This window comes from Orbicella faveolata, unplaced genomic scaffold, assembly GCF_042242905.1.
Source record: "Orbicella faveolata isolate gen_17 unplaced genomic scaffold, um_ofav_v1 contig_36, whole genome shotgun sequence".
Lineage (NCBI taxonomy): Eukaryota > Metazoa > Cnidaria > Anthozoa > Scleractinia > Merulinidae > Orbicella > Orbicella faveolata.
Genome location: NW_028301565.1, coordinates 1,417,263 through 1,433,474, shown reverse-complemented (window position 1 = coordinate 1,433,474; position 16,212 = coordinate 1,417,263). Strand labels below are relative to the sequence as shown.

Below are 16,212 nucleotides of genomic sequence, written 5' to 3'. Positions count from 1 at the left end.
ATGATTCAGCGCCGTCTCACAACAACAAGAACGCCATCAATCATGTGACGTATTGCCAGGGGGAAACTTGATGCTTTGCCAGTAGCACCCACGACGTCTCGGGTATAAAACTTCCTGTGTGAGTTTCACACAGTCGTAACGAGTTGCGTTTTTAAAACAATGAAATACGCAGTGGTTATTCTTGCCTTTTTCGCTGTTCAAGGTAACTGGGTTACGAATTCATGATCTTAAGTTTAACATAATCGGACGCTTAAATTACTATGTTGCAATCATGAGCCCTCGTAATGTAACTTGCTGCATTGACATTTGTTGTTAGGCATTCGATGTCAGAACTGCACTCGTACAAATCGCCAGCCCAAAGTTTGCTCGAAACCCTGTGATCCCGCTCAGGATGACTGCAAAGGTAACAGAGACTGTGTGTGTGATGGGGATTGCGGCTACAGTTGCGTCAAACGAGGTAAGAAATTCCTTCCTACGTGTGCAACAGATTTTACACAATTTGAGATTTAGCACAGTCATCTCTTTTTGTTATGCCGTTATGGTTACCTGTCTACAAAACACCAGTCAAAACACTGACTGCCTTGTTCTAGAATTCACCAAATGGAAAGGATGAACGCAATTCTGCTCAACAGCGTCTATGGACGAAGAAATATTCGCTTCAGCTGCGTTAGCGCCATGTATGGCGTCATTTCCTTTCAGCGTGTCTGGTAAGACTGAAACTCTGATGACTCTGGCCTTTTGACTTAATCGCTCAAAATCCTCTCACCACGGTTTTCACAGCTTCTTTTTTTTGTTTTTTTCTTTTTTTTTACCTTATCGCGATAAACCTCTCGGCTTCTGGCTCTTCTATTAAAAATTTGATCTGTGTCGTTCACACTGGTGTCACGCCATATGGTCTCATCCCTGGGGGAGGTGGACTCCCATATAAAATAAATATATGAACTCGGTTTTGGAACCTCTTAGGGTCTTCATCCTCAAAAGATGGAGCTTTTGGGTACCTTTTAGAGTATTGAGACGAAAAGAGAAACATATAATAGGAGATAATGTGTTCTTTTGAATTAGTACCTCTTAGAGTTGAACCCGGGGGGTTGAAAAAGATTTAATGCCACGCTTACAAAACAGGATTTTGGTGCCTCTTAGGGCTTCCTTTCAAAATTTCCGACCTGCACCCCTCCTTTTTACATGGAAGTCCCAGCGGGGGTTCTTTATGTTCAGATACGTTGCAAGACCAATGAAAACAGGTTCATTTGGAATTATCATTCTTGCGCTTTGTTTTCAACATACCTACTTGATTTCTACATTGCCACCTTTGCCTTCTGGTATAAATGAAGTACTACTATTGTACAAGCTGTAGTGTTATACCGTTTTTAGACTGCGGGAACGTGTAATGACATTTGCTTAAAAAAAAAAAAAAGAAAAAAAGTGGAGAGAGATGTAACTAAACTGTTTTTCGTGTCATGCTTTTCAGTACTCCTGTGCTAATTTGGTACACTATAAATCGAGAAAAAATATTGCAACTAGACCTGAAAAACTTATTTAACAAATCCCACCTGGTTGCCGAGACTGACCTGAAATTCATACACTGATAATAAGGCAAGTTCACAATAGCTTATTGGGTGAGGTATACCATAACGCCCTTGGAATATCTGCCTTTACTTTTGGGCTCGATTTCTAACCTTGACCTTTAGGCTTTTTGGCATAAAGGTGTTCAATTTCCAGATAGATATGCAATGTTTTGGCATTTATTCGCGATTTTGCAAATATTTTAAAAGTCCAAGTGAACATGTACAAGTGAAGAAGTGATCATTCATGTATTTCTATTATCCAAAGTCCTACGCATTCAGACGAATAGTAAAAATAATTATAGACAGCGTCTTGCTTTCCTTTGGTTTTAACTTCCAGTTTTACAAGTCTTCGTTATCGAAACGGTTATATTAGGTGTCTTTAATTGAATGAATGAATGAATGAACGACTTTATTTCAGTGTCAACGGTATATAGCTTAAAACGGCTATTTGGGGACACTATTTACATATTAAAATATACCTTAGCTACATAAAGTCAGTTATGTATCCCAAACACTTAGACTTAAATTAATGATTGGGTTTCGTGAAATAGGCCTTCGTCTATTGTCCGTTCCTCTTCACCAATGAATGTTAATTCATTTACTTTCCCCTAATACAGCTTGCGTTGTTTAAACATGTTTATGTGAAGGCATACAAAATAGTAAAAATCTAACCTTGCAACCAGTTGTAGATTTTATAGGTGTGGTTGATCAGCTGTGGTAGAGCATATGGACTGTGTAGCAGGATGCTATCGTCAGACCCGTGTTCTGTATTGGTTTTCTGGCCAAAAGCATTCTTTTACTAGTATTTTTACAGTAATAACTAAAACCGATTGTATATTGAGATATTGAAAAAAAGGACGTCGTTTTCGACTATTCCAGATCTACATTGCCCAAGACTAACTATAGACAACGGGCGGGTCCGTTACAAAAACGACACGCTTGGCTCGGTTGCAAGATATCGGTGCACCTCTCCATATATAGCTTTTGGCTCCAAGAAGAGAACTTGCAGAGGAAACGGTCAATGGGATGGGGAAAAGCCAACCTGCAGTAAGTATATAGTGTGCGAAATTTATTACAGTTTAGTATAATTTTTGTTAAAGTAGTAATTACATTCACATTTTAAACTTTCATTTCATTCCTTCGTTCTTTCAATGGTTCTTTCAAACATCAAACAAAGGTAAAAATTTCCGCTGCCAAAAAATGGGTATTTTTTTTTTTTGTCTTTTAGAGCTGATCTGTACAGACCCAGGCAACATCCAACATGGAAAAAAATCTCACGATGGCTTCGAATCTGGAAAAAAGGTAAAATACAGTTGCTTCCCAGGTTTCACAATGGAAGGGAGCAACACCTTAACATGCACAAGAACCGGAGTTTGGGACAAAGTAAAGCCAAGCTGCACATGCAAGAGAACTAATAAACAAGCTTTCCGGTACTGCAGAAAGTCATGTAATCCAGATTCAGGCAGTTGTAGTAAAGACAAGGAATGCGTTTGTGATGGGGACTGTGGTTACAGCTGTCTTCCGAAAGGTTTGTATTTCTGAATTCGTGCGTTGCGCGTGTAGGGGGAATTTTCAGCCTTTCGCGAGCACGGGATCCGGAGAGAGACAAAGTTCCCGTCATAATTCCCACCTATGACGTCCTGGATGCTGATCGGACGGTCTAACTACGGAGCTACTACGACCTACATAAATCCACTGGGTTCAAATGTTACAAGCATCCTGCAAAGTGCTGGGATCAGCAGCTTGCACAACGTCCTGCGTGCAGATAAATAATGAACGATGGTGAATTTTAAGTTTGGTGATGGGTAGAAGAAAAAATCTGACTTCCCGACGGAGGTCGAACTCACAACCCAATACCAGTCTGGTTTTCTAACCACTTCCCTACAGACACATTCTTATAATTAGCTTTTAAAAGTGCCTAGTTCATTCCAAACAAAACTTAGTTATATTTTTATTGAAATTATAGCCATAGACTGTGGAAAACCAACAGAAATAGACAATGGCAGACGACAATATTCCTCCACCACGTTTGGGTCCACTGTCAGTTACCAATGCGACAAACCTTACTCATTGCTTGGGTCCAAGAAACGGACTTGTCGTGGAATAAGGAGGTGGGACGGAACAGAACCATCCTGCAGTAAGTATCGATCTTCTGGCTCTAACTTTGTCTTACACTGGTCATGATTTATATTATATATGTAATTGAAAAAAAATCTCGCCTTCGCCTGGTATGAAGAGGTAAACGTTGCAAGGCTAAGACAGCTACGATCGACGAAACTCAGCTAGGAAGAAACCCAAAGCCAATTTTAAGTCGCAGTTCCTTCATTGCAGAATCGTTCGAATTATGCTTCTCTGGCAGTTTAACAACCAAGTATGTTATTTTTCTTTAATAGAAATCATCTGCCAGGATCCAGGAGGTGTTACCAATGGAAATAAGCAGATATTCCGTCGAAATCTCGATGAGGATTATGTAGCAGTAGGAGATAGAGCGGAATACAACTGTTTCCCAGGTTACAAGATGGAGGGCTCAAGATATCTTACTTGCACTAATTCGGGAGAATGGAATCGAGCCAAGCCAAAATGCGTATGTGAGTACTTTAAAAAGCTTAGCAGCTATTGTGATTGTGCTTGCTCAGCTTTGAACACATAATTCTAAGGATTTGGCTGTCAGATTTGGAAGCGAGTTACCCAAGATGGTAACACACATCTTCAGTTTGTAACTAAAAACCATTATGACTACGAAACCCATATAAAAGTGTGTTTACTTTGACAGTTAAAAAAATCGGGTAACAAAACCTACTTTCATGGATGAATTTAATTTGGGGTCCATGATTGAAAAACGTTACTCTGGTTTAAAAAAATGTAAAAATGTTAGTAAAAATTTTGTAAAAGTCTCAACTTTTCGGCTAAAACTTCAGCCTTCATCATGGGAAAGTGACAAGGAATTTGTAAGAAGGCACGTTCTTATACTATGCAAATCAGCAAATCGGAGCTAATTATGTCCTGTCCCTTAGGGCTAAATTTAAGAATTCGTGCGGCAAATGCATGCCATCACCGCGGTTCAGCGGATTCCTACAAGTGTTAATTTCCCATGCTTCTAAAATACGTCTGCTGCGCCAATTTGTGCTTGTACGTAAAATCTTTGAAGATTCCTAGGAGATGGTGTATGTGGCCAGAGTGTAAACAATGTTCCGCTAAAGCTGACTTATGCGAGTGTTTGTTTACAACCGCTTTTTGATGTTCCCTGAGCCGGGTGGAAAATTTTCGTTTCATTTCCCCGATGTAGCTCTTATTTCCTTGACAGGGAATGGAATAAGTTGCGCCACGAGTCTGATCTTTCGGGATCTTTACTAAACTGGGGGTATCTTTGACCCTTTTAAACTTTAAAATCGTTAAAACAGCCAGCTCCAAATTTGCTGACTTTTCCTAGAATGGTGCTTAAACAACGTTCAATTTTTGATCTTTTCAATCAGTACCATCTTGTGGCCCTCCGGAACTTCCGAAAAATTCTGAGCTACGAGGATCTAAGAAATCTTCATACAAGTACTCGGAAAAAGTATTCCTCAGGTGCAAGAGTGGGTACTTCTCCACAGGGATAGGACTGCTGAGTTGTAGCTTGGAAGGATGGACTGGCCCTTCTTTTACTTGCTCACGTATGTCTAAAACTAATTTTGTCAAACGTGTTTAGTTATAATTCTTTGTGGTTTAGAACAGGGTTTCAGTGATATGAAACAAAACAAACTTATCTCATGTAGAACTCCTTCAAACCGAGGGATTCTGACAATTCAAGCTCTGGAGACGTAGGACGACCTGTCTGAGAAGCATGTAGTGTCCCTGTTTCAATGGCTGCCACTGGATTGACACGTTGCGCTCGAGTAAAGAACCAATCACAAGCAGTTGCCTAGAACCCTGAAATTTATAAAGCGCAAATTTCTTTGTCATGATTTGAATGTAGTAGTAGAACGTTGTGATACAAGGGAGCGAAATTAATGAAATTCATACTTACAATTCCAGCTAGACTTATTACTTTTATGTTAGACATGTCTTCAATATTGTTTAAGGCTGTTTATATCGATTGTTAAATAAACTCTCTAAATAAATGTTCTTCCACATACCTCGTGCCAGGGAATAACGGTGTCCCCAGAGATATCTCTAAAATAACAACGATGAACACTGTTATATTTTCTTTCTCAGCAAAAAGTTGTGGAAACCCTGGGATCCCTGAAAACGGCAAGCTGAAGTCTTACATCTTTACCTTCAAAAGCAGAGTCGATTTTGATTGTAATCATGGTTACAAACTGGTCGGAGACAAGTACCGGCAATGCCAAGCGAACCAGAGATGGACTGGGAGGTCGCCAACCTGTGAACGTAAATACATTGACGATGTTACTTTACAGCGTTCAAGGTCAAAGTGATAGAGTTGTCAGCGTGGCTAGTCTAACCTCATTTTTTTGCGTGTGTGTTTTGAATTTATTTCATTTTGCCTATAGTTGCAAAAAACATTTCTACGGTATTTTGTTGTCGCTGCTGCTGCTGATGTTGTTATTTTGAAAGTTACAAGAAAATCAATCTTATTTTGTTTTTTGTTGTATCTTGAAAGAGATTTTTACACAAAATTATAGTAATTTTAAGCTAGTTGAACGAATAACTCCTGTTTACAAGTAACTAATTCTGTAATATAAAATTTATACGTTTAATTCTGTCTCTTACTTTTTCCCCCCAAGAAATTGACTGTGGAGTGCTACCAACCCCTGATAAGGCTGAAAAAATTCTCGAAACCCACATGAAAGTCGATGGTGTCGTCAGGTTTAAGTGTAAGGAGACAGGTTACGAGATCAGTGGCTCAGAGATCCGGACTTGTGGCAATAATGGGTTGTGGAGTGGATCTCCAACATCTTGTAACAGTAAGTAGGAATATATTTATATATTAACAAGTGTTATTTTCTTCAGTCAATATCTGCATTTACCATAAGACATTATACATGTTAACTTTTATTGAGATAATACATTGTTCGTGGCTAGTCTGACGCAGCGCTTTCGTTTCGCCCCAGCCAAGGACCTTTCTGCTTGGAAACTTGTTGAGCATTGCGAGTATGCCGAGCAGAAATTTCTCTGAAGAGTCCCTTGGTCGGGGCGAATCAAAGCGATGCGTCAGACTAGCCACCAAATGTATTATCACAAGTAACTGTCAACGTTTATTGCCAACTTTTATTGTACGTGAGTAAAGGAGCTTAAAGGTGCCCCTCGTTGGTGCTCAGTACCAATGTCATGATTACGCTACGAGTTTCGGTGATTTACAACCCAACGTAATACGTGCACGAAATTGTACCTATGCATGAAAGCGAATGAATATCGAAGGTGTCAATTTCTGTGACAACAGGCCATGTCAGTGACTTTTTGTACAAGTCTCTCCATGTTACCAACTTATCTCTTCACAGTCGTAAGTTGTGGTGATCCAGGTACTCCTCTAAACGGTCAACAAGCTGACGTGAAAAATGGTTACAACTATGGTGATTCAGTGAAATTTACTTGTAAAGATAACTACACGCTGTCAGGAAAAAGCGAGATCGTTTGCGAAGAAACGAAAGATTGGAGTTCGCCAACACCAAAATGCTGGGGTAAGTCAAAACGGACCTTAGATTGCTTTGGGTTCATTAATGGGGCTGAAGGAATCACCCGCCGTAAAGCTTCTTTGCCGGCACGCAAAAAGACATGAAGATAAGTACAAATGGATGACTAACCAGGGTTAGAAGTAATGCAAACAACTAAAATGGTTATCTGGTTAAAAGTTACCAGAGCAAGTGACAAGACTTATAACACTTTTAACACTCATAATACATTCGTACCTTCCGTACTATTTGTCGAAGCTGTAGCCTGATAGCGAAACTTATTTTTAGGAAACTTTAACCATAGAATTTATATTTTCAATACCTAGCATATGGTCAATTAAACGCGATTGGATTGAGCTTTAGCTCTTCGCTAGCACAAATATAGTAATCTCAAGTTTAATTCAAAGAGACAACGGTTTTGATGGTGGGGTCTGCACAACTTGCGCTCCGACGTCTTTAAACTTATTGCTTGTTTTTTTTACCGAAAACACTTAAAAAGACCAAGTATTGATGTTAAATATATAATGCAATTTTAGCTCCATGTCCTGATCCCGGAGTGCCAGGCAATGGAAACAGAAGCGGAGATGACTTTAGACACGCTAAATCGGTAACCTTTAGATGCAACGAGGATTATGAACTTGAAGGAGACGCAACCATCAGCTGTAACAATGGAGACTGGACAAGCAAAACACCCACGTGCAAAGGTATGTACATCTAGAATGCAAATGGTTCTGCTAATTGTGTTGGAGCAATAAACAGCTATTTAACACACTTTAGGTCGATGCATGAACCTAGTTTGCATTTGAGGCCAGAGTGCAACTACAATCTAGCTATAATTCTCACAGGCACATCCTATTAAAAAGAAGAAATACGATAAAAATACGCCTCGCTATTTAAAGCCTAGATTATCACCTTCATAAGCATTTTGCTGCATTTTAAGCCAGGCTTCTATTTTTTTACACGCCTTTTCCTTACAATCAAGTATACTGTGTTTGGAGGTTCTTCAACTGAAGAATCAAGCATGGTCTGGTTCACAACACCTTATGCCTTTCGTTATTCAATCATGTTTTTATTAAAAATGATACCATGTTTATCCATAGTTAATAGAGGCTAATGGTTAGGAAGGCCGGTAAATATCACAGAAGCATACAAACAGGCTAAGATTCCTGTTGGAAGGGCCTTGACCCTGCACATTTTTTGTCTCATGCTAATTGACTATGCATGAATTACGTAATCGCAATGTTTCTATTGGTTAGTTGTATGAGCACACGTAACCACCTTTTGTATTTTGCCAAGTTTTGTGCAGGGTTAACCCCCAAAATAGCAAGCAAAAACATACAACAAAAAAACTTTCCCAAGTTTCCTAACCATTTCTCTCAGTTAACTATGGTTTATCTAACTTTTTGTTTCTTCGTTGCAAATTATTTTACTGCTATTTATGTCATTACAAATGCAACCAAGTTAAATTATGCCTACCTATTATGCCTTCATACCAATGTTATAAAATTATATTAATTACTTTTCAGTTATTTCATGTAAAGATCCAGGAAGTCCTTTACATGGACGAAAATCGAAAGTCAAAAAGAACTTTACTGTCGGAGGATTCGTGCGATTTAAGTGCAGTGAAAACTACACCATGGTGGGAAGCGGCAAACTAACTTGTCTCAAAAGCAAGAAGTGGAATAGAGAAATACCGAAGTGCTTAGGTAAACCTTTTGTAATAAATACAATCTCAACTGTGCAATTTGTTTTAACCCCTCTCATCCCGGAAATCAGTCTAAGGGTGGACTGTCCTTTCCTGAATTTAACCATTTACAACTTTGTCAATTTTGATTTAAAAACTTTGCGATTTAGTCGAAAATGTGTCTGTATACTATTTGGGATGGCATGATTTTATACAAGGAACTTGATATAACCATGACAATCCTATTTCAAATTGTGAATGTTTATTCTGGTGCTCTTTTATATAAACGTAGTAATCTTTTCATACTCTGATTCATTTTCATGTTTCACAGCATCCTGCCCTGATCTCGGTCATCCAGAAAATGGACAAACCATTGGAAGAGTTTTTAATCATACCTCAGTTGTCGAGTTTGAATGTTTAGGAGATCGTTTGTTACAAGGTTCCTCTCAGGCAAAATGCAACAATGGGCATTGGGACCAAGCATTGCCAACATGCCGAGGTAACTTATTAACCAATGATAACTAAATGTACTTTTCTTTTCCCTCCAATATATGAACTTCTTTTGAATTTATTTACTTAAGAACCTGGTCATAAAAGGCGTCCAGACCCAGTGCTCCGTTACTCCCTGCTCAATAGCGTACTTCATACAATTTTGATTTGGAGTTTGAGTTAGAATTCCAAGTTAGAGCAAGCATTACAAGACTGACATTTTTGGTCTGATTTCAAAGAAGACTGTTCCCAAATCCTAGGAACGAATCTGCGCTTTTAATCGTATTTAAACCGTTTGTCAGCCAGTCCATTGATAATTATGAGATTTCGTGCACTTGCATTCAGTGATCCATCTGCACATCCATCTTTACGTTTTCCCGTCCATTGCCTTTTGTACGTTTATGTATGTGTTTCCTCAGACTTTGTCCTTGCGGAGCTCTACAATTGGATTATTCGATATAAACTCTTTCTTTAGCCTATCCCTGCAAATTAATCCGTTTCTCGCCTGTGTACAATAATGTGCCCTCTGACTGATCTCTTAGGTTACGTGCGCCTGTGTGATTAATTTGGCTTTGATTCTGCTATCATTCTGCTATCATTCTGCTATCATTCTGCTATCATTCTAATGTCTTTGTCCTGGAGTTTTAGAAGCTCATGTTAGTGTTATTCAAATATTTAAGATTGTGGCACAGGGCTTCCTCTTGGAATGGAGAGTAGAATGATCCCAGACGCATCCATCAAAGCTTCCAGTCACAGAGTTCAACATCCAGCTCATCATGGCCGACTTGGTGGAGACAGCTATTGGTGCTCAGAGGAGGGAAAGGCTGATTTTATTCAGATTGACTTGCCAAAAAAATATAAGATTACTGGAGCAAGAATTCAACTCAAAAGCGAATACAAGATCAAAAGTATAATCTTGAAAGGCCAAATTTTCAAAACGTGGTTGAATTCCCATTATGAAAAGGTGAAACTTGCTTTATCATTTGTGGAAAACGGAAGCTATATAATTCTTAAATGAGAACGAGATAAATATAAACGAGAAAAAAGCGAATAAAAAACAACAACAACAACAGGACTAGACATTCTCGACTTTTCGAACTTTTACACGTCTAAACATCGTTGCTAAGTCATTTTAATCTTAAACGCCGACTCGTGCTCTATGTAATAGTTAAATAAACACGATAAATGAGAATAGCATATAACACATCAACTTTATTACAATATGGGACTTCGCGTCTACGTTAACTGAGAGGGAAGAAGGAAGGAAAAAGGGGAGGCAGGGAGCAGTGAAGAGAAATGGAGCCAAATGATAGTTGTAATCGAATGCTGCAAATTGTTTATCTTTGTAAAATCAATCCATTTTAAAGACATTGCAAAGAAATTTCAACAGAATTTTTACTTCTAATATGTGTATTTGGTTTTATCTGACAGCCACCTTATAGTAAAGAAGAGGAACAAATAAAAGCAATACATCCATTTATTGCTCAGTCTGTACGAATCAGAGTGTTAAAAGATGAGGAATCGATTTGTCTAAGGGCCGAAGTCTATGGCTGTGGAATTCCCCAAGGTAAGAGTCTATAATTTATTGACGAAGACAAAGCCTTGTATATATGACCCTAAGGCCTTCTTTATCCTACGATCGCTTCACCAACTTTGATGGAAGTGCGGTGAAGCAATTAGGAGACCTGGTGGAAGTTTCAACATCGGCAGACTACTCGCTTTCACATTTGAGATATTTTGAGGGTACACACTGTTACATACATAACCCCTCCCCCTAAGCAAGCAATCCTTCCTTACAAACTATTAAACCTTGTTTCTAATACGTCAAGCCTTAAAACACGGTAGGATCACTAGGCTCATCGCATTTCTTACTCTTTGTAGGTTGTATTATGCGAGGCTCTGCTGTTCTTATCAAGGAAAACGGTAGATATCAGCGTGGATTTGTAGGAGAATACATCGATGTGGAGTATAACACGGAAGTCTTTCTTCCCGGGAAAACAGAGAGCGTAATAATGAAGAGGGCACACGTCATTCTAGATGAGAAACCAAACGTCCATGAATTAGCTTTAGGAACCTTAGTCCTTGCAGAGGATGCAACTTCACCAGGCCAAATTAGAGAGGGCAAAATAGAACAAATATCAAATTCAGTTTGTACCATAAAAAGTAACGATGAAATTTGGAAGAGTGATTTAAACAAGATTCGTATCGTCAAAATACCAGATTTTTGCTCATAATAAATATTTTGTACTAATGCCACTGTGCCCAGGCTAACGGCAGGACTACTCGATGGCAAAATGTAGAGATTTATGAAGTCTGTTGTATAGACATGTCAGCGAAAACGCGATAGCGACAACATTAAAGATAAAGATCTTACAACAAAGAATTATGTCTAAAATGTAGAAAACTTGGCACATCTGTCTTTTATAATGCCACTGAACAATGTAGCCTAGGAAGGTACTTGGTTTTTGAATGGTTTCTAGCGCCGTGGCAGTTTTAACAGTATATTAGTGTAGCGAAGTCTCGTGTGACTTCTTTCCAGCACAGAAAACCTAAATGTACGAATACACAGCTACAGTTCAGAATTTTGAACCATTTGTGTGTATGTATATATATATATATATATATATATATATATATATATATATATATATATATATATATATATGTAACTAACTAACTAACTGCAGACAGTACTGTTTCGGCCTTCTGGGCCTCATGAGTGCAGTGCTGAAGACTAGGATGGAGGCTAAGCTTAAAAAGCCGCCCCAAATACTACACATGTGGTAGTATCTAAGCCATTACCAGAGTGCTCAAACTAGCGAGCTAGTGAGCATACGCAATTGCAACAGTAACGACTCATCCCAGTAGAGTGCTCAAACTGGACATGAAAGCAGAGCTTTGTATGCCAGCGAGCTATATCTAACTGCAGACAGTACTGTTTCGGCCTTTTATCCTATTTTTCAAAGCTGCTAAGGTTAAACGAACAAAACGGGATGAGAGGTGCAAGGTCGTTTTTTTCGTATAAAACAGTTAGGGATCCTCCTCTCGACTAATCATAGGTCATCTAGGTGGCTCAGAAAAAATTCACAGGTTGTTGTGAGATGTTACCCTTCGGATGTAACCTTAGCAGCTTTGAAAAATAGGATAAATAACCAATTAAACCTTTTGCATCATACCTTTAAAGCTACACGTTCTTAGAAAACAAAAAGATACGTCATCGATGCTACCACATAAAGCAAAATAAAACGACAAACAATAATAAAAACAACAGCAACAATTGATTTTCTTATTATAGTTGCAGTCAACTATTTTGTTGACCCGTCACGGTTCATCCCTTAACTTCGTATTTATGATGGCAAGCTGGCTAGAAATACTGTTAAGCACCTAATTAACGGTTTAGCAACATGGCCGACTAGACATAGTTGTGGTCACGACAGCCTCATAATAAGAGATTTCTCAATGGAGTGCAGGCAAAGGGACTTTTTAGTGTGTCCAGGAACGGGATTATGTTCTCATAACAAATTCTTTCCAAAGTATAGCGGAAAATGTTTCCTCACCATAAATTCTTGCTAGCCAGTTAAGCTATGCGACATATGCAGAAAAAAGAGATTTGAGGTGTTAAGTTCCTAAACATTTCAGCAATGTTCAGTCTACAAATTCGATCAGTCGATTAATATTTCAATTGAGATGGAGGCATTTGAATGAGAAAACCAGTCATCAAAACCATTTATTACAATTAGGGAACTTGCCAAACGCTGACAGAATATGGTAGAATTCAGTCGAAATAGTCGAATTCAACCTGTTAGCTCCTTCCCTAGTTCTGCCATTGAATTCAAACAGCGACTGACAGACACCAAGAATATTTGACTAAAATAGATTAAACTCGGCTGCATAAAAGAATGTCGTAACACATGGAGAGTTGGGCAATACGGATATAACAAACCACTATTTAGGTTGTATTTGATCCTGCGGTCTTTCTTAAAAGGGATGACAATTTTTCATCTTTTTCGACAGCCTGTCTTGTTTTAGTCATCGGTATGTGAATCAAAGAGTGCTATTAATTAAAGTAGCCCTTTCATTTTGTCTATTTTTTAATCTTTGACGTGAAATCGTCGACTATTTGACAACCGTTGGATTTCAGAGTATGTGCTCGGGGAGTTCCGTAAATAAAGTTTGAATGAATCTGTCACTCTCTCTAAAACTCGATTAGCTGGGCTGAAGGCGTTTTCTCCAAATTGAAGAATTCCACAATGACTACTTGTGAGTCACTGCTGGTTCAAACTGTCCACAGGTGCAGTGGTTGAAGTGTTCTAATAATTTAATTATTTTCAATAACTTTTTTGCCCTGAACTCAAATTCCTATTGTTGTTGTTGTTGTTGTTTTCTTTTTGAATTTATTCTACTCTTTTTTTTTATTTTGGAAACCGATACTGAACTTTTCCTATGGGCAACATTTCCCATAACAAAAATAAAACTTTCACGGCAGCAGGCCTCGAATAAATCATACTTAAATCTGTAACACTTTTAACTGAAGCTGCTTTTGCTGGATATTACAAACTTCAGCCATCTAACGGTCAAGTCGGAGTTGTAAGACGCAGAGGGCAGGGTCCAGTCGATACTTTAGCCTCGTGCGCTCTCACTCCGCCAGACGCTATTTTCGTGTCTCGTAAATCCTTCCCTGTTTTCTCTCTCAGTTAAAATGTTCGTTAAGTTTGATGCTATCGTCCATCGGGCATTTTGAATTGCTCAACACGAAAGAACCATTCTCCCGGCTGGTATAGTGAACCTTGCAGAGAGGGTCGCGTGAATACAATAACGTGCAACGGTAACCTCGCTACCTTCACTGAAGGTGACGTCATAGACCCCCCGAATGGCTCAAACGTAGGTGTAAGAGTAAATCCGCTTGTCTGTCTATTTGTGCTCTACTGCTGCATTCTGTGCTAACATCAGAAGCCATCAGAGAAGAAGGTTTGCGAAAGGTGTGTGAAAGTGCAAAGCAACTGCTAGTCTTTTGCTCACAATTTATTTTAACGATCAGGGAAGAAAGTAAGATTACACTTAACATATTTGTTATTTAATGCAGTTGATATTACCTTGTCCAGCAGTATCACTTCTGGAAGTCATCAAAATCTGTCTAACTATTGACACAATTTCAGTAGATATTGCAGACTAAAACATGTCAAAATCCATACCCTCTAACCATAGCCCATTAAAGAGGAAACCCATATCCCCAAAGATGACAATCAATTGTGCTAAGAACCTGTATGGTCTCTCCAGGACCGTAAGGAAGGTTTTGACGGATATATGGTACTGCGAACCATTTGTATTTATAACTGTCACTGACAAACATTCCAAATAGCAGGCCAACAAATTTATCGGACTTAACTTCACCAAAAATAAACCAAAAATGTAACTGACAGTAGCCGACAAAAGTCAGAAGGCTCAAATTAGAAGCCGACAACTGAAATCATGCCCCCCACTTAGACACTCTAGTAAAACTGAAATGATGGCAACTCGATCTTTTGTTTTTGCCGGTGTTGTATGAAAGAAAGAAAAGTATCACATTTGAATGACCTTTATGTTTGATATCTACAATGGATCAGTTTTGTATTGCTACAAAAAAAAAAATAATAATAATAATAAAACAAAACGCAGCAATCAAAGTATTTAAATAAACACTAGTGCTTTAATTTTGGCTGTCTGACAAAACTTGTTATAAAGCTCCTCAGCCTTACGCAATCCAACGGTATTGCGGTTTTAATCTCCTAATTCTTCCTCTCGTGCTATTTCCCCCCTTTTTAGAAAAAAAAAAAAAGAAAAAACTCAGCGTATTTATTACATATCGAAATAAGAAGCTCCGCAACAACAGTTTCCTGGGCTGAAACCACTCGCTATGTTAGGAAAGCACCTGATTATTGTTTTATCAGCAACACTCATTTCCCGTTATTTTGATCACAGGATGAAGTAATACTACGTCAAGTCTCAAACATTCTTTTAACTAGAAATTTACTTACCTCTTATCATCCACTAGTTTATACCCAATACGACCAATTTGAAATAAGCTTTCATCACTCCTTCACACGGCAAAGATAAGAAAAAGATTGAACGCTTAGATGAAACATCGACATTGAGAACGTCACACATTATGTTGTCAAAGCGATGCTTGCTAAAACGCAGTCTTGCATGCAATTTAAATTATATCAGTTAGAGTTGAAGGAAGGAAAAAGGATAACTCCGGTGACAGTTGAAGACGTGGCCGCCAACCGGAGAAGATGGGGATTAAACAATAGCATAAGGAATTTGTAAAAAAAAAAAATAATAATAATAAAATGCAAGTCGCCAATCCAAAACTTCCGTACCGCGTGCCACCAAAGATTTTCCTGGTTGGCGTCGGCTCGATTTCTCAAGAAGAAGAAGAAAAGAAAGATGTATGATGAAGGGCGGAAAAGTCGGGGTGGTCTATTTGCAAATACATAATAAAATTGATCGTAGCTATAGCAATGCCTCGAATGTTTAAAAAAAATCACCAAATTCAGAGTCTTAACTTTAACAGTCGCCCTTCCAAAGCTTCTTTCAGCATTTATCGTATTTTTATTTTGTCTAAGCGGTTAAAATGTTCAGAACAATACTGATCATCTTCGGCAATCCGGAAAAGGATGTACTTAAGATAATTACACGCCTTAGTAGAACTTGTGTTTTAAATAGGGAAGAGGATAGGCCTTTTCATTTTGCTACATCCTTGGCGTCAGAGCTTAAGAGTGGATGTCTCTAAAAATCAAAGAAAAATAAAAAAATCGCGGACATGGTCAAAAATTCGTTTCGTCCCATTTTTTGTCTACAGGTAGCTATAGGTACTAGCTAAAGT

General features: G+C 38.5%; 1 protein-coding gene across 2 annotated transcripts; it reads left to right on the top strand.

The window, feature by feature from the left end:
• The first annotated feature begins 70 nt into the window (after positions 1 to 70).
• LOC110053821 (protein lev-9-like) lies at positions 71 to 11,730 on the top strand. 2 transcript variants are annotated; one of them, XM_089274801.1, is made up of 16 exons: positions 71 to 202; positions 317 to 457; positions 2,445 to 2,612; positions 2,794 to 3,093; positions 3,532 to 3,702; positions 3,959 to 4,153; positions 5,039 to 5,218; positions 5,760 to 5,933; positions 6,290 to 6,469; positions 7,004 to 7,183; positions 7,711 to 7,878; positions 8,701 to 8,880; positions 9,190 to 9,357; positions 10,028 to 10,311; positions 10,779 to 10,914; positions 11,229 to 11,730. In XM_089274801.1, exons 1-16 carry the CDS (start codon positions 160 to 162, stop codon positions 11,579 to 11,581), a joined length of 3,021 nt encoding a protein of 1,006 aa, XP_089130927.1. In that variant the 5' UTR covers positions 71 to 159; the 3' UTR covers positions 11,582 to 11,730. The 2 variants fall into 2 exon arrangements, with proteins under 2 accessions (XP_089130927.1, XP_089130928.1); XM_089274802.1 differs by lacking the exon at positions 71 to 202 and adding an exon at positions 591 to 707 and having other exon boundaries at positions 399 to 457.
• Positions 11,731 to 16,212: the final 4,482 nt, after the last annotated feature.